Source organism: Echeneis naucrates, chromosome 1, assembly GCF_900963305.1.
Source record: "Echeneis naucrates chromosome 1, fEcheNa1.1, whole genome shotgun sequence".
Taxonomy (NCBI): Eukaryota; Metazoa; Chordata; class Actinopteri; order Carangiformes; family Echeneidae; genus Echeneis; species Echeneis naucrates.
This window is the reverse complement of record NC_042511.1, coordinates 1,212,308-1,237,138: the sequence shown is the minus strand read 5'-3', so window position 1 is coordinate 1,237,138 and position 24,831 is coordinate 1,212,308. Positions and strand designations below refer to the sequence as shown.

Sequence of the window (24,831 nt, the reverse complement as noted above, 5' to 3'; positions counted from 1 at the left end):
GCCAGCACCTCCTTCCCCAGCCCCGGCAGATTCCCGTTTTCTGCGTCCAGGCGGTCATCCTCGGCGGACACCAGGCGCATCAGCACGAAATCCGGCGACATTTCCTGCGCGTTGTTCATAATTATCGGTCGGGATGGCAGGATGAGATTTATCGGGCTGCTCTTCACATCTCTTCCCTTTAATAAAGAAAGGGCCGCTGCCTCCCACAAACAGGCTGCCAGCGAAAATGCCAAAAAAATCTACCAGGCGACGTTTTCATCCTCCTGCCGACGACAGGCCGACGACAGGCCGGCATCCATCCGTCAAACGTCGGGGCAGGCGGCGCGGCTGGCTCCGGGCAGCAGGCGGACCTCCGGGTCAGACATGCGGGCCGATGTGAGCAGAAGAAAAGCCAGCAGAGTCTCCGGTCAGTGACCACAGTCTGCCTCCGTGTTCCCAGCCAGGCCCCACCCGCTCCTCCTCCTCCAGCCCATAATATTCCACTTTATGAGGCCGATGATGAGAACTGCTGTAAATTACTCTGATCCAGCCTCACATCCCCACAGCTGATTTCTGTTTTAGTTCCTGATTACAGGACGAAGGTGCAATAAAATACAAAATAAATATGTTGAAAAAATCTTTCAATACCTGCTCATTCATAAATCAGCGACCAGCAGCTGCTCCACTGCAGAGCTGCCTTCAATTCCCTGACATGATCTTTTATTTGCTGTGTTCAAATATTTATTCAGCCCCATGATGGAGCAGTTTTACAAAAAAAAATATAATAATAATAATAAAAATCACGAAAACATGCCGGATCAGTTGTAACTCTGCATCCTCTCATAACGCTGAGAAAATTAAACAACAAGAGAAATTATGTAAATAAAGCAGAGCAGCTCAACCTGAAGACGAAAAACCAATTAAGTAGGTCCACAACAAAGAGGAGAGGGAGAGAGCAGGACAAGGATTTTAAAATCAGTCCTGAAGGACAGAGGTAACAAAGAAAGATAATCAGATTTTATAGTTCCGCAGTATCAATTAATTTGTTTACATGACCTGGAAGAAGGGATCAAGGATGAAGAAGCTCCCCCTGAAATCTGAAGGAAGATACAGTTTTCTCTGTTCGGTTTTTCAGGCCAGAGAGCATCACTTTGGGTCTCTAAACGACATGACAGAGAAAAGAAATCAAGCGATTTCAGATTTAATATAGAAAGGACCCAGAACAGATCCCTGTGGAGCTCCTCAGGTAACAATGAGCCTCTGAGGAGCGTCACCGATGTCAATGAAGGCGTCCCTTCACATGATGAAAAGGACTCTGAACCTTTATGATTATGTTTGAAACACGCGGCGGGTTAGAAGAAGAAACCAAATCAAGTAAAGCTGGAGGCCTTCAGCAGCTGGTGCGTTCCTCCAATTGGTGCAGACACTTCGGGTTTGGACTGAGGTCATCTCTTTCTCTGTATGAGAAGTTGATTTCACCTGAATGCTGTAAACTGTCCTGTCATCTGGCGTGTGGGCGGGGCCTGTGCATTTGTTAACAGAGACGACCAATAGGAATCGACGCACATACACTCAAAAGTCTCACAATTGAAGCTTAATTTTTTTCAGTGAAGATCATAAAACTGTATATATATTTAGCTCTTTATCATCAGGAGTGTTAAAATGGCAACAAATCCATAAACAGCATAAAGTCTAAAAGGGGACCAATAAAACAGCAGCAAACACACATGTATGTGTAAAGAGGAAATAACTGAGCCCACGTGTGAGATGGGGGGGGGGGGACTAATCCAGGTGCATCTAATAACATTAATTACCGTTGTATGTTGCAGTAATTGCTGGATCATAGAGCTCATTAACATCATTAGTTCCACCTGTGTTTTCTCTGCCATTACAAGCCAGAAAGAAACTGATTCATTTCATGCTCATCAAGTGAACACATGAGCCAAAAGCTAATAAATCACAGTCTCAATCCAAATGTTAGCGAAGCCAGAATCTCCCACAAAAAAAAAACAAAGAGAGGAATTATTTTTAAAAAAGATTAATGAGCTAAAAAAATATTTTTAAAAAACAAACACCATTTGATAAAAAATGCACCGTTTTTGATCCAAACTCAGAAATGTGTGATCACTCAGGTAGGATAATAAAGATGAAGTTTATTAAACTCGTCCATCAGACCTGATTTAATTTGAGCTGTTTCAGATCACTTTAATCTTCATCGCCTCTCGTCTGTGTCTTCTGCGTGTTTTGGATTGTTCAGCTTTATGCTGCTTGGAAATAAATGTTTTCCTCTTTTTATGTGTTGTCATGGATTTTTGTTTGCGTTTGATATTCTGCAAATGAAATATCTTAGTTTAGTAAGGCAGAGGCAGAGGAGGAGCAAGGGCTGGATCTGACCTGCGCTGTCTGTCAATCACCTAGCCCCTCCCCTTTCCCTCTAAATGAACATCAAGTTGTGTTTCACTGAGACCATAAACTCATCAGGGAGGAGGAGGGACATTTTCCCATAGACTTCAACACACCCTGACTTATTGTTACAACAGTGGAGTCGCCCCCTGGTGGTCAGTAGATAGAAATTCATGACCACATCCTCTTTTATATAAAGTCACCAGTTAAAAAATGGAATCATCGGACAGTAAAAATGTGGAGGACCATCGAAGCCGGATGTGTTCGTTCTGAACCAGCAAACCAGGTGGAACACCCAAAGTCAGAGCAGCTTTGGTGTAATGACTCTGTCTGGCCGGCAGATGGCGCTGCAGTGAAGGATGAGCACCTGTCAACCATGTTTGCTCAGATTTGATGTTTAGGTGAAGTAATCAAACTAAAGTCCTGAACATTGATGTGATGCAGCCTCGAGGTCAAAGGTCAGCAGCAGGATCAGCTTCCCAATTACACAACTGTCACTTCTTCTCATCTCTCATTTAGTTTGTTCTGTCTCTTTTCATATCAGTTGGGTTTATTTGCTTCTATTTAAACTAAATCATCAGTGAAATCGGATCAGAACATCCCGTCAGGAAACAGACAGCCAATCAGGAAAGAGGCGTAGATCCTGTCTTCTGATTGGCTGAGTGAAGTCTGAGGGAGGTTGTGTGTTTCCTGATAACATGAGAGCAAGAAAAAAAATGTAATGGCCGATATAAAAAGTCCAACTGGAGTTCAGACTGAATGTGTTGGAAAAAAAGACAAAGATGTTGGAAACAAACATGAACTTGTGAAGGAACGCTGCAGAATGTGACTGATGGACGGGATGTTTTCACCCTTCACACACACGGACACACACGGACACACACGGACACACACACAGTTTCTAAAGCTCCACTGCAGCACCTTCTCTCTGCAGTGGAGTCTCAGAAACCTGTTGCCATGGCCACCAAAACACGGATTCTTTCCTGCATCACTCCTCCCAGTGAGGACCTTTTGTCCTTCTCACACTTCTCTTCTCAGGCAGAACTCCCAGTGCACGCACACACGCACACACACACACACGCACACACACACAGACACACACACAGTGAGGAATTCCCTGACTTTGCGAAAATGAGAAACAATGAGATTCAAATCCTTCCTTGTTGTTTTCATGTCTGTTTATCAACTTAATGCTTTTATTGTATAAACCACTGTGTTTGTGTGTGTGTGTGTGTGTGTGTGTGTAAAGAGCCCCCCCCCCCCCCCCTCAGGGGTTAATCCATCCATCCAGCAGAGGGGGATTCTTGATGGACGCCAAAATGCAGCTGAGCTTAACCCTCATCTGCATCATCCTCCCCATGGTGAGCACACACACACACACACACACACACACACAGACACACACAGACACACACACACACACACACAACAGATGTACCACTCTCATCACCTTTCAGCGTTGGGGAGCGTCGCTGTGGATGCGCAGGTGGGAGGCTCAGGGTGAATGAGGGATGAAGGGAGGGGTGGGGGGGGGGGTGAGGGGAGGGAGAGATGGGAGAGAGAGGGGAGGGGTGAGGGGAGGAGGAGAGAGGTAAGGTGGGAGGGGTGAGGAGGGGAGGGGTGAGGGGAGGAGGGAGGATGCTCGAACATCACAAGCCTCCGTCAGACGCGCTGGAAGCTCTTTGGAGCAACAGATATCAGAAGAAGAAGAAGAAGAAGAAGAAGAAGAAGAAGAAGAAGAGAGGAGGACTGCTTCACTCTTCATCCCTCCATCTGCACAGCTGCTCTCCTCCCGCCAGACACCGGGACCCCCCCCCCCCCCTCACCCACGCCCTCCTCCCCCCTTCCTCCTCTTTGCGCACGCTGCGTTATTTCGCCCCGCAGCGGCTCCGCAGGCTGCAGACGGCGGACTGACCGCAGAGATGCGGGGATCATTCCCTCCGAGCTCCCGCAGCTTTCACCGTGTTCTGTCGCGGGGTTAGTGCGTGAGCGCAGGAGGGCGCGTGCACGTGGCATTGCGGCGCGCAGATGGAGCAGTGCGCGGCGGACGGAGGAGCTGCTGCGCTCAGGAGGTGAAGAAGAAACCGAAGCCCCGCCAACATGTGACGGAAGCCCTGAAGGGTCGAGAGCTGAGAGACCCCCCCCCCCAAGGTGGATCCAGGATGGCTCCTCTTTGGCTTCTTCTCATGCTCCCATCAGTTCTCTGGGCTCAGGTGACTCCAGAATCCACATCAAGAGTCCAGGTGGATCCAGACAACAGCACTGACCCAGGAACAAACAGCTCACGACCTTCAGAGTCCTCCCGGTCCCTCGGACCCTCAGAGTCCTCCCGGTCCCTCGGACCTTCAGAGTCCTCCAGATCCCTCGGACCCTCAGAGTCCTCCAGATCACTCGGACCCTCAGAGTCCTCCCGGTCCCTCGGACCCTCTGAGTCCTCCAGATCCCTCGGACCCTCAGAGTCCTCCAGATCCCTCGGACCCTCAGAGTCCTCCAGATCACTCGGACCCTCAGAGCCCTCCCGGTCCCTCGGACCTTCAGAGTCCTCCAGATCCCTCGGACCCTCTGAGTCCTCCCGGTCCCTCAGACCTTCTGAGTCCTCCCGGTTCCCTGGACTTTTGGAGTCCTCCCGGTCTCCAGGACCTTCAGAGCCTTCTGGCTTTGGGGCTTCCACCTCAGCAGCTCCTACGGAGGAGGACGATGACTGGTCCCCGGCCGAGGCCTTCTTGTACACCGGAGACTCTTCCACCCTGAAGGAGGCTCGCTGCTCACGGGCCTACAGCTCCCCGGGGCAGACGGGATCCCTGCCCCCCAGCTTCAGCGCCGCCCTCCGGCCGGCTCTGGACGCGCTGGCCAGTACCGCCAACTTCCTCAACATGATCTTCCAGGCCAGTGACCTTCGGGAGAGCACGGTCCAGGAGGACATGGAGTGGTACCACGCCCTGGTCCGCGCCCTGCTGGAGGCTGACGTCCTGATCAGGCGTGCCCTGCTGACCTTTGATGCTGACCCCAGCGCCCCGGTGCCACAGCTGGTCCTCCGGGCCACCCGGAACCCAACGGCCAAGGTCCAGACCATCGTCCTTCAGGACCTGTCCAAGGCCTGGGATGGCCTGCACCCGCCCGCCCCGGCCCCCGATGACAGCTGGTTCAGGAGCTTTAAATTCCCGGGGTCCAACCAGCCAATGGCAGCCCTGTCCAAGAGATTACTCCTCAATGACCTCAGCACCTTGGACACGCCCAAGTGGGGGCGGGGCGACAGCTACGTCACCAATCGCAGCGGGGTGCGATGGGACAGCGCCCCCTTCCTGGACTGTGAGGACGGGAGCTTTGTCCCAGGATGGATGCTCACACTGTCCACGTCTTTCTACGGCCTCAAACCCGACCTGACCCCTGAGTTCAGGTTAGGCCCCCACACACACACACACACACACACACACACACACACACACACAGACACACACAAAGTTAATACAATAAAAGAAGCAGTGATAGAATCAAACAGAATGATGTCACAGTTTTGTGTTGTTGTATTTGGAGGCTTGAAGTGGACAACCTGCGACATTGTCACAGATCTAAATTCATTTAGACATTCTACAATCGGCAGGTTTGACATTAACGATGAAAAATCCAACTTCTGAACTTTTTCCCATTTGAGAGCTGCTTTACTCAAAGTGCAGCGAGTCTCTGTAAGAAGCAGAGCTCAGGTAAAGTTGGCGTCTCTCTTTGTCGTCGGGATGACGAAGAGAAGAAAGACAGTCTGTTGTGTAGTTAATGTGAGAGCTGAGAGCAGCAGAGCGGTTTCTCCGGTGCAGGAGACTTAAGTCGTCCATTGTGTGTAGAAAGAGACGTCCCAGACTAGTAAACAGGGACGTGATTGGTTGGCCGGCCCGGTCATGTGATGTCATTGTGAAAGAATCTCAGATCTCAGCTCGTCCACCTCGTCCACCTGAAACATCAGGATGTCTTTGGAGACATTCTGACACGTCTCTGTCTGCGTGGGGTTTCATGAATACTCCTCAGATCAACTGCTGTGAACTGTCGTCAGCTTTACGGGCTGCGGCTCATTTACCTAACGAGTGATATTTGTGTTATTTGTGTACTCATTAAAAATGTTTAATCGGATATTCCATCGCTCTCCAGTTCGTTTCAAAGAGGAATGCTGTTTGGATTGATTAAAGATTAAAGGTTAGCTGTTCGTGATCACCTGATGGACACTTTAATCACTGAAGTCTGGCGTGCTTCACCTGCTGGTATGTGTCGCAGGGGGCCTGTGTGTGTCTTCAGCTGTCCCGCCTGCAGCAGGTGGCTGATGCTGGTTGCAGATGGAAGAAGAGATGCTGTAATGACAGGCTGGCCATCAAACATCGCTTCAGCTGAATGAACCAACATTTAAAAACATTTCAGAGTCAGATGTCGAACGTGGTTAGAAGCTGAGGGCGGCCAGATCCAAGTTCCTCCGTTTTTGATCAGAATAAAAAAGCTCAGAGTTCATACAGAGATCTTTAAAGTCACACAGGAAGAGAGGAGGTAAAAAAAACATTTCTGTTTTATCCAAAAAGACCAAATTCCTGCTCACGAGTGTGAAAATAAGTCTGGTGTTTTTCAAAGTGCCTGAAAAGGGCAGCAGCAGTATTCGTGTCCCAGCTGCCTTTCAGGTCCTTTGGCCCCTCCGACCTTTCCAACACTCTGCTCAAATGTTTGATGAGCGTTTGGGATAAAAGGAGTTTTTGAATCAATAGAGTTGGATAAAATCTGACATTTGGAAAAGAATCCACTTAAAGGCCACTCAGCTTTCTGCTGTCTCCTGTCTGTCTCCGTTAGAGGCGTGATCCGTGTGGACGTCAACATCCAGGACATCGACTTGGACCAGTGTGCAACGGGAGACGGCTGGTTTGCTGACACGCACGAGTGCAACCGCACAACTATGGAGGTAAACACAATACAAAGACCTGAGAGAGAAACTAACCACAGAAGAAAACTTAAAACTACTTTTGAAGAACTTTGAAATCAGATAACTCAGATAATCACAGTCAGCTGGTTTCACTTCCTCTTTGTTGGTCACAGACTGAAACATCCACAGCATTTTTTTATGGTCTCCAGAGGTGACTGAGGTGACCTTTTGACCTCATATAAAGCCCCATCAGCAGATCAATATTTCTTGGTGAAGTCTTGAAAAATATCAGATAAATTGCAGAGATGTAAAAAAAATTAGCCCTGAGGGACGAAGCGGCGGCCCAAATCTCTGATCATAAAATCAGGTATTTAAATGATGTAAAGAAACCAGATGAGAACTTTTCTCTACTTAAACTACAGATTCATGGTTAGCTAAACTAGTTAATGGATGAATAGTTAAAAGTGACGAACTGATAATCAACGACAGATAAAATGGCTGGGGGTGTAAACCAGTTGAGGACCTGCTGGACTAAACGGAGACAGTTACATCACTCTAAACTGTTTCTGACCTCTCAAAATGGTTTAAACCTTCTCCGTCTGTTGTCATTACTCCCTCGTTCTCTTTTTATCCACCTCCACCAGCATCAGTCCCGTTCCCCTTCTCATCTCAGCCATCTATTTAAGGATGGCTGTGCTTGGCGGCGGGCTGCGGGATGATCTGATGGATTATGGCGATAATCCAACCCGCTGACATACTTCCCCTTCATGCAGCGCTCTCGCAGAGGTCTGAAACATGAAGAACATTCCCAAAAATCCCCAAATCCACACGGCACCCTTTGTCCTGTCCTGTCCCGCCTCGTCCCACCTTGGCTTAGAGCATTCGGATCAGAGGACAGGGTGGGTCACCCAGTTCCTTCTGTCCCGGTCCTGGTTCCAGAATTCAGCAACTCGGAAAACTGGCTCATCTTTTTGGTACGCAACGTGCAGAAATCCAAAAAGAGAAAATTAAGAAACCACTTGGATCGCTCTGAGTGGAACATCTTGACCTAAAGTACCCGGGACAAATGAACTCAGCTTAAAGCGTCAGTACGCTGCACATTAGCTCTCTTTTCTTTTTTTACTGAGTTTACTGTAAATACTGTAACGTTTTGAACTCTACGCCTGCTGACTGCCAGAAAACAGAAAGAACATTAGCAATTAGCATCAGCAGCCGCGGCCCCAGTTCTTCATCTGAGGAGTGGCTGAGGCCTAAAACAGCTAAAAGGAGAAATGAATGCAAAAGAAGGAAACTGTGTGCTAACTTCTAACCTGCTGCTGTTTATTGGACTAAAACGTTTTATTTCTGTACATTTCATCAGTTGGATCTTGAGTCAGTGTAAAGTGTGACGTTGTGGTTTTATCTCGGACGACTCCAACCTTCACTCTGAGCGTTGAACAGAATCAGACTGACCTGAATAATCCATATCACATTAATGTTCAGCCCGTGCTATTAGATCTGTGAGCAGCTGATAAACAGGGTTGTGAGTTTGTATATATATGTGAGTCCAGTGTGTGTGTGTACACATGGGAACAGGATTTCTCTAGAAAAGGATAATGCTCTCAGTGCAGGCATTATGTATCCATTTAGCTTTTAACTTAGATTAACACACAGACATCACCGTGTGTGTGTGTGTGTGTGTGTGTGCTGATGGCGATGAAGGTGATGAAGCAGACTGAAGGAGAAACGTGACTTTGTTTTGAACCTTTATGTTGGTTTCCTGAACTTTGTTTGGTTTTAATCTTTCTACTGCAGTGTTTCTTTCTCTTCATTTAAACACCATTAACTTCTATAACGCACACACACCCCACACCGGGGTAAAGACAGGGGGAAGACTGAAAGACCTAAAGGACAAACCTTTAGTTGTGTTGTGTTTCTGTCATCATCTGATATCTTTTTATATTATCCATCTTTATACAATGTGCTTTCTCTCTGTAGCTGTTGTGTATCTGGAGTCTCTTTTTGTTTGTTTGTGTCTCCTTATAGTTGTTGATGTGTTTTCGGCCCCTTTATTTTGTCTTCCGTATTAAAAGAATAATATCTAAATGATCTGGATGGATTGCTGTCAGCTGTGTGATTTCCTTTCTGATAGTCAGAAATGTGTGTAACTGTTTAACAAAGCTGACGCTGAGGCTGAGGAAGACAGACGGTTAGATCCAGTAAAACCGATCAAGCTTGTGTGTTTCTCCTCTGCAGTGTGTACCGATTCCAGGCCGGGGCTTCCGTCTGGGTCAGTACTGCTGCCGCTGTAAGGACGGTTACTATAACCCAGAGCTCGTCCCCGAGGACGCAGGTGAGCAGACAGCCAGACAGGGAGTCCAGTAGAACCTGAACGCCTCCCACCGTCCCTCCTGGGAAAAGCTGGGAATCGAACTCGCTGTGGTTGTTTCAAAATGAAGAATGAACCTCCTTTCTTTCTGTCGGTCTCATGTATCTGTGCTCCTGTGTGTGTGCTGCAGATGGCGGCCCTGTGAACAGGAGTGACGCCGGCGGTACGTGTTACCCGGACATGCCCATCTGTCTGCCGTGCTGGCCGGGCTGTCGGAGCTGTCAGGACGCCTCCCCCTGCTGGGTGCAGGAGCACGGGCTCCTCAGGGCCGCAGTGTTGGCCCTGCAGGGGGTCTTCATGCTCCTCATCTTCGTCAGCATGCTGGCGGCCTACAGGCACCGTAGGAGCCGGGTGAGTCAGGTTTTTTGGCTCTGCAGGGCCACCGTATGGATGGAGATCTGCTGGGGGGGGTTAGTGAAGTGAATCATCAGGCTCAAAAGTTTCATCAAGTCTGACGATTAAAATGTTTAAATCTGAATCATTCAGTCTTAAACAACTCCACAGAAGTAGAATAAAATCTATAATAAAGAAATGTAGAATGTGAATATTTGGAGACTAGAAGGCCAGTTCTGTTTGGGGTTTATAAAGAGTGAGCAGAACAGATCACACTGCTCAGTTTTCACTGTTGGCCGACGCTGAAGATGCTGCGTTTACATGAACTGAGGCAACAAAAGCCTGATGTTTGTTCTGAAATGAGCCCGACCTGAAAAGATGCTGCAACTGGGACTGCCTGGGATGAAGTTTAAAGCAGCAGCACACCTTCTCATCGCTGTTGTCTGTTGTCTGTCTGTTGCCCCCCCGCAGAGGATCCGGGCCTCCAGCCTCCTGCTGCTGGAGACGATCCTGTTCGGCTCTCTGCTCCTTTACTTCCCGGTGAGTGTCTGAGCGAGGCAGCAGATTAGAGCTCTTTACAGATCACTGAGCAGCGTGGATTATATCATAATGGACGATTTGTGGGAGGGTGAATGGGGTGAGTGTGAGTGTGTGTGTGTGTGTGTGTGTGTGTGAATGGCCGGTTGGCAGCCAGTTTTCATAACGTCTCTGCTGCTCCGGTGATAGATTACCAATCAATCTTTCAATTCATTTTACCAATTAAAGCACCGTTAACTCAAGTCAGCCGTGACTTTATATCCATCAATCTGAGAGCGTCGGTGAGGAGAGCGGGTTCCTGCTGACTCCGGCTGATTCAGGGTGTGTGTGTGTGAGCTACACACACACACACACACTCTTCACGTTATTAATCAGTGGGTTGGTTTGATGTTGTGTGTGGACATGTTAATGGGCTGCTCTCATGACAGCACCGCTGCCTTCAAATCAAATCAGAAGAAAAAAAACATCAGATCGGCCATTTTCCAAAAAAATACATAAAATGAAGACTTAACTGAATACAAAGAGGAACTGATGCACCGAAGAAGCACCTGAAGTAGAATTAAAGTGTTTAAACTCATGATTTTAAGAATAAAATGAAAAAAAAAGAAACAACAGAAAAGACAAACCAGAAAAAGCATTGTAAAGTATTTAAAGAGTAGAAATTTAAGATCCAAGAGAATGCTACACTAAAACATTAAAATAAAATCCATTAAAACAAAGAAAGAAAAAGAAAAAGATAATTCAGAAAAAGTAAACAGAAGAGCAGGATACCTAAATCACTAAAACATAATAATAAAAGCCGATCCAAAACGCTGAGGTGGATGTCAGAGTCACCTAAAGGTGGCCTTGACCAAAGGTCAAAGGTCTCATGTCAGTTGCGATGAGTTTCTCGTCTGAAGAAGAATGTCTTCACCCCTTTGGAGGAGATGAGCAGCTCTGTTTGTAAACCTTTTAATGAAGCCGTCTCATTTTACTGCCCTCCCAAATCAAAAGAGTATAAATCATCTCATATTGGCCGTTCAACATGAAGGATGTACTGGAATTAAACAGAGAAGTAGAAATCCATTACTGTGAGAACTGAAACCACTTTTCTTCGGCAGTGTTTTTATTCTCTCCCTGAAAAACTGATGATGGTGATAAGTCAAAGATTTTTCCTGAAGGGTGATGCAGCAGCCGACAGACTGATGGCTGACGTCACTGTCTCTGACGCTATACGACTCGGCTCCGAGCTGTTTATCCACCCTGAGTGGTTTCAACAGAATGATTCAAATTTACATTCACGTTTGAGGCTTTATCTGACGCTCTCATCGAGCTTTTATTCGTGGATTACAGTCCAACATTCAGCCTGCCTAAAAAGCTGGATGAGGATCAGCTGTTCCTGCTGGAGATGGTGAAGACACGTCACCGTGAACGGAGTAATGTTTTACTCTGTGCAGAGTTTTGTGGTGAAAATACAAATCTAGAATTCCATGAAGGTTCACAGAGAGCAGGTCCAGACCAGAGTCTGGAGTTACTAAAGAGACACAACAAATCCACTGCAGTTTTGTCACAGAGGGTGTTCAGCCCCCTCGCACTCTGATGACTTTGGTCATTCAGAGAGGAGTTTCACTGGGAGCTGATGAAGAGAAGCTAAGTGGAGAAAAGTGATGTGTTTTCACGTTCCTGTCCACTGATGGACTCACCGTCTGTCTGCTGCAGGTTTTCATCCTCTCCTTCAAACCGAGCACCTTCAGGTGTATCCTGCTGCGTTGGGTCCGAATGCTGGGCTTCTCCATCGTCTACGGCACGGTCACTCTGAAAATGTACAGGTAGGGGGAGACTCTGATGATCTTCCAAACCTTCAGAAGGATGTCAAGACTTCAGACAAAACAAACGGAAAGTTTGAAACACTAGAGTTACCATTTTTAACGGGTATCCCACTGAATCAGTTTCCAGCCTGAGTTCACTTTTTTATTCAGCCCATAAAGAATGCCACCACACAGCTAATGAAGTTTCCTAATATTCTGACCACCTGATGTTTGTGAGTAGAAACAGATCCACAACAACCTCACGAATAAATCATTTATGAAATTTACTGGATTGACTGAACAGATTGTTCAGGTGTTCCTAATAAAGTGGCGACTTGCTGCGGATTTAGGGTCTACCTTGGTCTGTCTCCTCCGCTCAGGGTCCTGAAGGTGTTCCTGTCGCGCACCGCCCAGAGGATGCCCTACATGTCCAGCCTCCACCTGCTGAGGATTCTGGGAGTGATGCTGATGACGGTCAGCTGGTTCCTGTGTGCGTGGACCGTTGGCGTCCTCCAGAACCGCGACAGGAACATCCCCGTGTTCCTCACCACCCGCACGTCGGACGGACAGGGGTTCAACCTGTGCTACCTGGACCGCTGGGACTACATGATGGCCGTCGGTGAGTTCCAAATGGCTCCACAAGTCCAAGAAGGCCGAGCAACAGAAATAAACTTTACAAAAAGATCTGCCAGGAAGTCCAATCTTCTGCTCAGCCCTGAATAACTAGATCAGATTTCTCAACAGGACAACTTTTAGTCCTGAAGTTGGTCTGATCCAGCAGAAGACTTCAAACTGCTGAAGAAGTTCATGCTGGTTCTGATAGAGAGCTGCCAGAAGTCAGAGTTCATGCTGAACCCAGTCCACCACCTCCTACAGTGGAAACATGAGCCTCAGACCTGGACCACAGTAGTCCCTAGAGTCAGCAGGATAACGCTCCCTGCCTCGAAGTCCTTAGAAGGTCCACCTCACAACTTCCAGGACTCAAAGGACCCGCTGTAAACATCCTGGATCAGCAGTGAAACTGTTGCATTGTGTTTCTTCTGTCGACAGCTGAGCTTCTGTTCCTGTGCTGGGGGAGCTCCCTGTGGACCGCCGTCCGGCCCGTCCCCTCGGCCTTCCACGAGCCGCGCTACATGGGCATCGCCATCCACAACGAGCTGCTGCTGTCCTCCATGTTCCACCTCTTCAGGTAAACAGCAGCACAGCAGAAACACCCACATTTGCTGATGTGTGAAGTGACTTTGTGTTCTCCGTCTGACTCAGGTTCACCTTTCCCTCCCTCCATCCTGATTGGATGCTGCTGCTCTCCTTCGCACACACCCATGTCACCATCACTGTGACCCTCGCCCTGCTCTTCGTCCCGAAGGTACTAAACATTGTAAAGTATTGTTGAGAAATCTCCTCCTGGGACATTTTACCCAGGAGAGTCTTCCAGAACCAGAATAAGGCCTTCATCCAGCTCTGAGCTGTTTTATATATTGGTGTTGTTCAGTTTCTCCACGTGCCGAAGCCTGGCAGAGAGGAGATCGCTGCGGAGGTGTATGAAGATGAAGTGGACCTGCGGCGTTCCGGCTCGTACCTCAACAGCAGTTTTCACTCGGCGTGGAGTGAACCCAGTGTGGACCCGGAGGACTTTCGGGTAAACTCTCTCGTCCCCTCAGAACGATGTTATCACTTTTCATCGGGACATAATTCAGAAAAGGTGTAAGAAATTCCAAAGGCCGCTTTTAAATAAATCAAAATAAATGTCCCCTAATTTTAGTTCTGACCACATGAGGACTCACTTAAACGGATCTTAAATATCTTATAATTCCATCATAAATTAACAGGAAATTTGGAAAGCAGGAGAAAAATTGTGTTGTATGACCTCAGCTGTCCTACACCTTTCCTCTGATTTGTTACTGTCCTTGTCTTTTTCCCTCCTCAATCATTTCAACCTTCTCCGAAATCCTTCCCTCTTCACATGCACCAGGATGAACTGAAGAAGCTATATGCCCAGTTAGAAGTCCACAAGACGAAGAAGATGACGGCAAACAACCCTCATCTGCCCAAGAAGCGAAGCTCTCGGTGCACTTTGGGACGATCCATCTTTAAACGTATCGCTGAGATCCCAGAGTCCATGAGCCGACAGTGCAGCCGCGAAGAGAGAGACGGATCCTTCCACAGTCGAAGCGGGACTCTGTCGGACTCCTTCAGGAGGACCCCAGATACCGTCAGCATCAGTTACAAAAGCTCAATGAAATCACGCTCACCTTCACCATCACCATCCATGAGAAAGTCCCAAAGCGATCATCACTACGTGAGGGAGCGAGACTCTTCTATGCGTGACTCCATGTTAAAGGCCAATGCTGTGAAGAGATCCTCACAGCGGTCTGAGACGGACTCCTTAGACATCCCACCAGGGGTCTGCAAGTCAGCGAGCGCCCTGAATCTGACGATTGATACCAACCTCCTGCATCCTGATCACACCCGGCTTCATAAGTCCTGGAGCCTGACCTCCACCTCCGGCCACTCCATGGAAAATATATCTAAAGTCAACAGAGCCAGCACAGTGGTGACCAGGTCCAGACAGAGTATTTCTATTGGCGACCAGACCAAGAGCGCTCTACAGTCAGAGTCATTTGACAAGGCTGAGGTCTGCCCCTGGGAGGTGGAGCAAGAACCATCAGGAGACAAGAACCAGAAGCACGTGACGTACGCCAACTCTCAGGACGTCGAGCAAAATAGGCCACCATCTCCACAAGCGCTCGTCTGCCCCTGGGACCATTTACCCCCCGTACAAAAGACTCCTTCTGAGGACAGAGGACAACATGGTGAAACTGAGTCACCCAAACCTAAAGCTCACGTGTCTGCAAGTGCACCAGGAACTCCGAGACCAAAGGTCACAAAAGATCAGCGTGTCTTCTCTTTCCGCACCAACACCAGTAGGTGGCTCTCTGTGAAATCCATCATGGGATCCATGGATGCAGGAAGCAGATCCAGTAAGGAGGGAAATTTAAACGTTGAGGATTCTGTCTCACAGAAAAGTCAGGAAAGTGCTTCCACAACACCAAGATCAGGAAGGTCCAGCAGACGTCCAAGCATGGAAAAAAGGGCACTGCAGAAAAGAAGCATGACGACAACAGAAGGAAAACCCTGTCTGGTGAAGCAGAATGCGATCCGACTGTCCTCTGGGGATTCCTCAGACAGAAGCCCGAGAAGGCTTGTGATCGTAAAATCTGCCGTCTACCCCTGGGACGTGGAAGACATACAAAAAGATGGCACCTACGAAAACGTCTTTTTATCAAGGCAGAACAGCAAACGCGGTAGCATAAGTTCATGGGAAACAGCTAGCAGTTCGAGGACTCCCTTACCAAACAGACGAGGCAGCAATCGAATCACACCGGGCCGTAACATGTCCCTTGCAGATGTGTGTCCATGGGACGGATCTGCTGCTATGCAGCAAGTAGAGGGACTGAAGAAGCAGCAGAGCATTAAACCAGATGTTTGCCCGTGGGAATCCCAGGCACATGAGCGGACTAATGTCTGTCCATGGGAATCATGTGAACAAGGGAATATGAGAAGACAAGAAAGTGGTCGTGGTGACGTCTGTCCTTGGGAATCCCAAGATATTCCTGTTACTTCTCAAACTGCTTTTTCCAGAGATTCACAGAAACGAAAGTCTTTGAGACGTCCAGCAGACGTATGTCCCTGGGAGGCCACAGAAACCCCTCAACCTTTGATAAGAAAAGATCAGGAACACACCAATGTGTGTCCTTGGGATGTTCAAGACAGGGCTGAAGTTGTGTATGAAAATCTGAATCCTTTAGAGGCCAAAGGAACGCTGACGGTTCCCCATCGACAGGAAGTAATGAAACCGGCAATCTATCCTGGGGGATTAAAAGAAACAATCAGTAATGAGAAACAACATCAGGCCACTTCCCCCGTTCTTCAGTGGGGTAATCAAGTCAACAGGACAGTAGAAAGTTGTCCATGGGATTTCCCAGAGCCTCCGAAAATCACAGAAGATATTTGTCCATGGGAAGGTGGAGGCACAGAGCCAAGAACTTCAGATCCAACCACGCAAATGACCATCAAGGTAGATGTCTGCCCTTGGGAAACTGGAAATCAGGACAAAGCAGAAGACACAGCAGGTGTCTCGCCTTTGAGAGCTGCATTGGGACAGTCTGAGGGGAAAAACACAAGAGGAAACATATGTCCCTGGGAAACTGAGCTGCTGGACAAAACTGAAGGGACCAAGGCCGCGTTAATGCAAAGACCAGCAGAGGTTTGTCCATGGGAAAGTGAGGAACAGGAAAAAGGGAAGTCAGAAAACCCCAAATTATCTGACAGTCTTATAAGGCAAGACACAGTTCGCGCAAATGTCTGTCCCTGGGAGGCAGACGAATCAGACGAAGTCAAAACAGAAGTCTCGGCAGCATCAGGGAAACTCCAGAGACAGGGGAACTCCCGGGAAAGTGTTTGTCCATGGGAAACAGAAACTCCAAAAACACTGAAAAAGCAAGACAGCGCTCGGGCAGATGTCTGTCCATGGGAGACAGAAGACACCAAGGTCGCACAAAAGCAAGACAGCATTAGAGAAGATGTCTGTCCATGGGAGACAGAAGAACCAAAGGTTCTCATAAAACAAGACAGTGCTCGGGCAGATGTCTGTCCATGGGAGACAGAAGAACCAAAGGTTCTCATAAAACAAGACAGTGCTCGGGCAGATGTCTGTCCATGGGAGACAGAAGAACCAGGAGTTGTCCACATGAATGACAGTACTGCAACAGCTCTCAGCCTGACTGATCCACATACGCTGAGTGACAGCAGGGTTGATATCAACAGTGAGAGAGACTTTGTTGTGGGAAACCAGGGAGGAGTCCTCGTAGAGCGCCAGAGTCCGCTAAGTGTAGAAGACCTCCCGGGAGACATCAGCCCCGAGGACATGGATGAGTCTAAGGCAAACTTGGCCCTGGGCCGACGGGACGCTTTGTGTCCCTGGGAGATGGTCCGCAGCAGATCTGGTTCATTCGCTGATAATGCCTCGGATGTTTTTACGTGGGAGCCAGAGAATATTCCGGAGGAAGACGAGGAGGACGATGCAGAATGTGCTGCTGAGGCTCTGGTATTCCCGCCTGACTTGTGACCTAAACCCAGCCGTTGTTTCTCTTCACTTCTGATGAATTAAGGGGAACTTTATGAACCCATTTTGGCGGCACCCTGTTGACAGTCAGTGGGAGGGGTGCTTTGTTTTTAAACTCCCCAGTCCTCAGGGAGGTCAGGGTCAGTTCCCCCTGCAGCCAGAAAAGCCCTTTGTGATGGAGACGTTCTTCAGCTAATGAAACATTAAAGAGGGCAGAGGAACTCGGTGAGCTGAGAAACACGTGGAGTTGGTCCACCTCTTTCTGATCCAACGACCCGTAAAAAGAAAGCCTCTGAGCAACTAAGACAATCAGAGCAAATTTCTTTTTCTTCCTGCTTTGACCCGCCCCATTATAATAAAAGTGTTTCTTTATGTGTCTTTAGGTGAAAAGTAACGTGTTTGCCATGTAAATAAAAATGGGACACGTGGCTGGGGTGAATGTAACACAAAACGGGAACACAACAAGCCAACAGTGCTCCAAAACACAAATATAGCAAAGGACCAATGAGGTGAAACTGTTCTTAGGCAGAAGATTCATTCAGTCACCAGGACTCTGCCCAACTGGTCACATTATATTTAATCAGGTGTTACTGATTGACAACACTGCACACTTTAACTGACTGATTAGACTCACATTTGATTCAGACATAAAAACAGAAAAATAACACTTACCCACAAAAAAACAGCCAAAACTGCATAATTCACCATAAACCCATGTTTTTTTGACATCGATGATGGGACAGCGACATGAAATAAGAAACAGGCTGTGAAGTTCAGTTTTAAACAAAGGAAACAACAGATTGATGGCTGTTATGGAACAGAAATGTGCTCAATCCAAATAATGGTGGTCAGGGCTCGGCTTTAATGAAATAGAGATGTTTCCTATTAGCTGATTAGTATAATCATTAATATCAGGGTTCTTTACAAATGAGGATGATGGTGTACAAATTGATATTCTTTGGAATTAGATATTAAGATGTCCTGCTAGAAGCCATTAATATGCAGACATTAAAAACAAATGGAGAAATGAGGGAAATCTCTTAATTAAACCAGCTGATGGCTTCATCTTTCTCATAGGTTAGACATCTTTATTATCAGCTAACGCCTTCTGTTCTACATTTTAATGTCTGACATCAGTGAGATCACATTTTATAAAGCTCTGAATTATTAAATCACAGAACTCCAGCATTTATTTTGAAAAAAAAAAAAGGCTTATTGCGGATTAAAACCTGTAGTTGTCAGTTTTCTGTATTGATGTGATGAAGTAATTCTGTCTTTCTCAGCATTTATTCTGTGAAATCGACAGCCAGATGTTTCAAATGATTACCAGCTCTTCTGTCCTTCAGCCTCAAGTTTCTTTGTTAAAACACTGCGCCAAGTTTGTCGTTGTTTGTTTTCTGTTTGTGTCGTCAGTGGAGTGACCTAGTTGTGTGAGCATTGTTGCATGTTAGTGTGTTTTTCAATGAGCGTGCTGTAATTTCATGTCACATTAACAAAAAAAAAAAAAAAAAAACTAACAAAAAAAAAAGTAGATGTAACACACCCTTTGTTTTGCATAGACAAGCAGCCTCCGTACCATTTTTACTGTTTCAATTTTGTTTGTAACTTCTCTGAGAGATTATTCCAGAAAACAAAGTCTATTGAAATCTACTGGTGAGGAAAATCAGATGGACACTTTATTTTTGTATTTCCTGAGTCAACATGCAGTATATCTGTAACTGAAATAAACCATACGATTTCTGGAGATCTGTACATTTTATTTTTTACTTGAACACACTTTAAACTTGTGAGAGAGTCGTCATGAGAAGCTGCTGCTGTTATTTCTCAGTGTTGAGCAATGGTTTTCTGAGTTAGCAGCAGTTTTATTGGCTGCAGCTGCTAAGAACGGTTTGTCCGTCCTGCAACTCACCTGCTGCTTCCACCGTCTGAGCAGCCAAACAGAAAAGAGCCTCCAAAGGAAGCCTGGTCTGCTGCCAAAGTGGACAAACTATTCAACCGCAGCCAGATTTTAAGCAGCATTTGGCCGATGCCCGAAGGTGGAAGTCCTTCTGTGGCCTAACGGAGAGAGCGGCGCCACCTCCTGGCCTATTTGTACCACTGTACTGCCTCCGGTTTGGGAACTTCATAGCTGCTGGCATCGAACTCTTGTCCTGGACTCAGCTTCGGGCCGGCTATCATGACAGTCTGGAGGAGAACAAGAAGCAGATGAGTGTTTTTCTGGGTTAAAGTCAACACATAATCAGATCAAAGGTAAACACAACAATTATTTCCACCCCGTCTGCCAGCTCATTTGAATTCACGGCGCATTAACCTGCAGGAAAAAGACAGACGCAGACAGAAGTTTGCTTCATGCAAAACTGTGAAGGCTCCTGAGAAAACTCCAGCAACAACATGCTGCAAAAGAAGCATCCCAGTGCGGCTGGAAGAGTTTACATCTGCATGATTTCACTGATTCGTTATCAGAATCAGGCCTTTTCTATTTATTTTAACTAAAACAAATAAGGCAGCAGATTTTTTCTATATTCCATCAGCCACAGCTGGTGGACATGTCCTGCTTTCATTTGGTCTGACAGTGACTGACAGGTGGCAGAGCTTAAAATAACCAGAGAACCAGACTGATTTAAAGACTTCAACAGCATCAGAAGGAGAAAACGTGTAAAATATCAAAAGAAATTCTCCATGAAATGAATCTCAGTCAGATCCATAACGAAAAATTATCCACGACATAAAAAAATATTTGGTTAATGTCTGTGTATTTTTGGAAAAACACAATTTAAAGGCTTCAGTGAGCTTTAAGTATTAATACTTAAAACTGTCATTCTGTTTCAATACACTACAACCTCTCATCCATCCCGTGTTCTCTTTGGTAAATAAAGTCTTTGAGGAAACAGCAGAGTAAGAGGAAGGTATCCGACCTAAGTGACAAACACTTCTGATGTTTGAGGCTTTTATAGATTTGACCGGAGGAGAGAAACACCTGACGACGATGTTTCTGCTCCATCTGCGACATGGATCTGAGGCACAGAGCGGCTGAGTCACCGAGCTAAGGTGATTATCTTTACGATGATGCTTATAATGCAAGTCATCTCCTGTTCCAGTCTGACACTCACTGAGCTCATTATTAGGAACACCAGACCAGGCAGAGCTGTTTCCTCTGAGACTTTGACTCTGTCACATCATTTCTGCAGATTCATCCCGTTGCTTGTCCTAAAGCTGGTTTACTGGATTCAGCTCTGGAAACCGAGGAGATCCCTGAAGTTCACTGAAGTTCACTAGACTTAGTCACAGTCAGCAAACTGCTTTCCTGCAGGAAGCTCCAACCAGCCAGATCTCTGACCGCTCTCATCGACATGGTGGTTTTTTGTAAATATAACAAAATGTGATTTCGATTAATTGCCCAACCTGACAAAGTCTGAATTAACTGGACAGTTCAATCTGAAAGAATTAAGTCCACAGAATACAAATTCAGATGGACCTAACTTTTGTGGCATCACTCGCAGGTTCCTGAAGCTCAGAGTGACAGGACGCGGCATATTTTATCATAATTCATAAAAGATTGGTATTTCTGATGAACTTGAGCACATTAAGGTTCTCCTGGGCTGATCTGAGGCTGCAGTGGGTTCTGCTGTTGAGCTGTGTTGTGTAATACAGTTGTAGCGTTTCTCTTATATGACTGACCCTCATTGGTATAAAAAGGGTGGATCGAATAAGAAAAACATCTTGTGACAAATAACAATTCAACTGCTCAACAACCCGCAGCCTCTAAAATAACCATAAAATTGCATCAGTGCCTCTCCGACAGTTTCTGAAGTTTATAACCTTCATCAACAAAGAATTTATTGCAGGCGTTATTAGATCCGTTTGAGTTAGGTGTGCCTAATAACTGCTAACAGTGGTCTAAGTCAACGAGCAGTACGGACAGTTTAATAAACAAGGTCTGGAGCTGAATTTTAACTCAAACACCTGATGTTCTCAGCCATTAAAGTGAAGGGTAACGTGGCAACAGAAGGAGGGAAATTTAGTTGAGGTCAACAATCTTGGAAAAGAGGAGTAAGTGAGAGAAGACTTGAGATGGAAAATAATTCACACACACAAAAAGACAGCTGGAAAGACGAAACATATTTTTCCATAAACCTTGTTGATGTGGTCGTTAAAGTGAAGTATGAACTGGCCAGTTAATAAAAGTTGTTTAATTTCCTTTAGACAGTGAAAGCAGCTTGGACCTCTGCCTTTTTCTTCCTAAAAGATAAATGCTGTGAGGCAGTGCAGAGACGGAGGTCACCTTAATAATTGGATCTTTGGCAGGAGCCCAAGATGGCACTATTTTTCCATGTAACCTCCATCGGCCGTAGGGGTTGACGAGGTGGCGTTCCAGAACCAGGTACTCCAAGACGTCCTTCGGCTGCTCCTCACTGCCAAGCATCAGCCTCCCGAAGCGGTCGTAGATGGCCAGAGTCTGCAGGACATACGTACATGGAAGGAGCTTCAATTAGTGACCCGAGTCCTGATCATAGCCCCCCCGGGAGCTAATCCTAAAACTGCTGTTTGTTTTAGGCTGTAATTTGTTTTAGGCTGTCGGTAATTAACCGACATGAACAAAACTATACAAGTCTGAATGCTTTGTAATGCCACACATGTACAGTCTGAAACCTGAGACATGACTGTTGTCAACTGAGTTTAAAATACTTTAACTTATCAATAGGCAGAAGACAGCGCCCTTTTAATGTCAGTTTCTTTTCTGCTTTATTCTTTTTGCATTCTACTTCATCTGGACACCATCCAAAGCCAACAAAAGGGATTAAAACCAAAAAATTTATTTCAGCAAGAGGAATGAAAGAAGAGAACATAGCCATTGTTCTCTTTTCTGAGCTCATGTCAATGTGGCAGCTGGACCAATAATAATATTGAGAACGGACCTGACTCACTAAACAGGAAAAACCAACACACACTTTGACAAAAAGCTCTCAGATCATACCTGTTTGGAGTGCATGCGGACGGTCACTTGGCCGTACAGGTTGCCCTTGGTAACCATGTCAGGGCAGCGGGTGTGGACGACCTTGGGTGGCTCCAGGGATTCAATAAACCTCCAGTGGATTGTTTTGAAGCGATTCCCCCTGGTCATCTCCTGAGCCCAGGATGAGGTGTGAGAGATGGGGGGGGGCCACAACAAAACATAAACAAGTGGAAAACACGTAGCAGAATGGCTGCTGTAGATCTTCACATGAACTTACCGGGTAACACCTTTCTGTTACTAAATTGTGAAGTCTCTCTTTGTTAAACCTAAAAAACAACAAAAAAACACAACAGAAAAAGAAACACATTTCTCTTTCCAGACATTTCAACAACACTTATTTGTGAGGTATTAAAATTTAAAAGTCTCATAGTGAAAATCTGTTTCACAATTTGTTCTATTGCCAAGCCATTTTGCACAAACATGGAATTTGCTTTGACATGAGCGTGCAAGAAAAAACTGAAGCCTGGAACTGAGGTCAAAACCTCAATTTCTTCAATAGTTTGACAGTGTTGTGATTTTGTGGTTTATTGTATGCCAGCCTGCTCTGGGCGTCGCTCTGGAAATGAAACAATTTAAAAATTTTATTGATTCATTTGTCGTTTTGTTGTTTAATGAGGCCCGGCTGATCAAAAGAGCACAAAGTTGTTGAACTTGTCAACAGCGTATATGAACGTTGATGCTTTTCACACCAGGCAGTTAAGTCTGAGTTTAACTTTTATACAGAAAGTCTAACTATTAGATCTGTCCTTTCTCCCTGACGATGAGGCTGAGATGAGTGAGTTCATTGTCTTACTGTGTCAGAGAGTTATGAGCCTCAATGAAGATCTCTTGAGCTTGCTCTGCAAAGTTCTTCGTTGTGAACAGCGAGTCATACTCTTTGATTTTACGAATACTGTGAAGACAAAATAAAACAGATTTGGAACAGTTCCCACCAGGCTGACCTCAAGATGTTTTGGACGTGATTTAATGCAACAGCTGTAACAACATGGCACACCCACAAGAAACTGAGTTCTCTCCTGCAAGAGAATAAAAACACTCTTACGCTAGCTGTGAGGCAGCACTCTGTCGAATCTGCTCAGTTCGTTGTTTCAGACCTTCTTTAGACAGAGTGGAGAGACGCGCGTCGCCCTCTGGGGGGACATAGGGGTCAAAGATTCCCGCTGGTTAAGAGAGCAGACAGGACTGATCAATCAGTGTGGACCCTCCAACCACAAGAGATGACCAAAATACATCTTTTCAGTGCACATGTGCCAGCTGATCGATGAAGAGCAGCTGCTCACGGAGACTCTTTAGGGACCATTGATGAGAAGATCATTTTTCTGTTACTGAATTTATCTGAATACCAGAACACCACTTTCATTATTTTGAGTTTAGTTTTTTTTTTAAATGCTCAATACACTGACTTTCTGGTTACTGTTAAAAGTCACTGGTAAACTGATAAAACCAGTGTGATCTGTCATATTTGATCTATCAGCACCAGCCAGAATCAACACAAAGTGACAGGTGACAGAAATTGTGTAGAGATATCTAACCAAGACCAGGTCACAGCTTTCATCTGCAGATCTAAGAAAGGTCAGGTTTGCGCTTTCATCTCCTCCAACTTCGACTGAAATCAGCTTCAACAGGCTTCAGCAGATACAAACGTGCTGGAAAACAAACTCATCCCCAACCACAGCTGCTCTTCACTGGTCACGTGTGATTTTGGTGCTTGCCATCACCATAACCTGTAGGACGCAATTCTGAATGAAGAAAAGACTCAATGAAGAAAAGAAAACTAGCTTCCAAAGTACCAGTGCTGCTGATGTTGATGGGCCTCTCAATGTACTGCTGCCTGATCACCAGGCCTGCTGCTCGGCTCTTCTCCTCCAGGTTCCTCTCAGACCTCCCCTTTATGCCCACTGCTGGAGGAATGAAATAACGCTTCTTGGTCCGAACCGGCAGGACGAGTGGGAGAGGCTGCCGCACATCCAGAGACAACCCTGGTTTCTGCCAGAAGAGACGTGTCACCAAACAGATTTAAAACAGCGTGACCAAGGTCAGAATGTAAACATACACCACCACTGTGCTTCAACCGCAATACAGCACAACCCATCACTTTTCTACTGCTTTATTAAAAGCTGTTATTTCTTTGAATATCACGTTGACAACAATCTTCTGTCATGGATGTTAGCTGAGGTTAGCTAAGCTAACCGGCGGAAGTGCCAAGCAGCACGCTAAAAACAGAACAAGCAAACATTTTCTTTCTAACATTCACTATCTAACACTTTTTAAAACGAAAAACTAGTTATTATATGCTTCTTTACCATCAAACTGCTGCATGTTGCTCTGTGAAGGACCGCCAGCGTCCTCTTCATGGGCACCGCCATATTTACCCCTCTAACCGGAAAACGTAACACA

At 46.3% G+C, this 24,831-nt stretch overlaps 2 protein-coding genes across 2 annotated transcripts; one reads left to right on the top strand and one right to left on the bottom strand.

The window, feature by feature from the left end:
• Positions 1-141: 141 nt before the first annotated feature.
• On the top strand, positions 142-17,423 carry gpr179 (G protein-coupled receptor 179). The gene is made up of 13 exons (XM_029500201.1): positions 142-375; positions 4,365-5,779; positions 7,201-7,309; positions 9,506-9,602; positions 9,769-9,989; positions 10,443-10,511; positions 12,207-12,316; positions 12,676-12,914; positions 13,346-13,484; positions 13,559-13,661; positions 13,788-13,934; positions 14,268-15,787; positions 16,628-17,423. The coding sequence occupies exons 1-13, from the start codon at positions 142-144 to the stop codon at positions 17,421-17,423; spliced, it is 5,199 nt and encodes a 1,732-aa protein (XP_029356061.1).
• Positions 17,424-18,966: 1,543 nt separating this feature from the next.
• On the bottom strand, positions 18,967-24,815 carry mrpl45 (mitochondrial ribosomal protein L45). The gene is made up of 8 exons (XM_029496326.1): positions 24,738-24,815; positions 24,225-24,420; positions 23,477-23,594; positions 23,228-23,326; positions 22,652-22,700; positions 22,396-22,545; positions 21,703-21,876; positions 18,967-19,604 (listed from the first exon to the last, which is right to left on the bottom strand). The coding sequence occupies exons 1-8, from the start codon at positions 24,798-24,800 to the stop codon at positions 19,506-19,508; spliced, it is 948 nt and encodes a 315-aa protein (XP_029352186.1). The 5' UTR covers positions 24,801-24,815; the 3' UTR covers positions 18,967-19,505.
• Between the last annotated feature and the right edge of the window lie 16 nt (positions 24,816-24,831).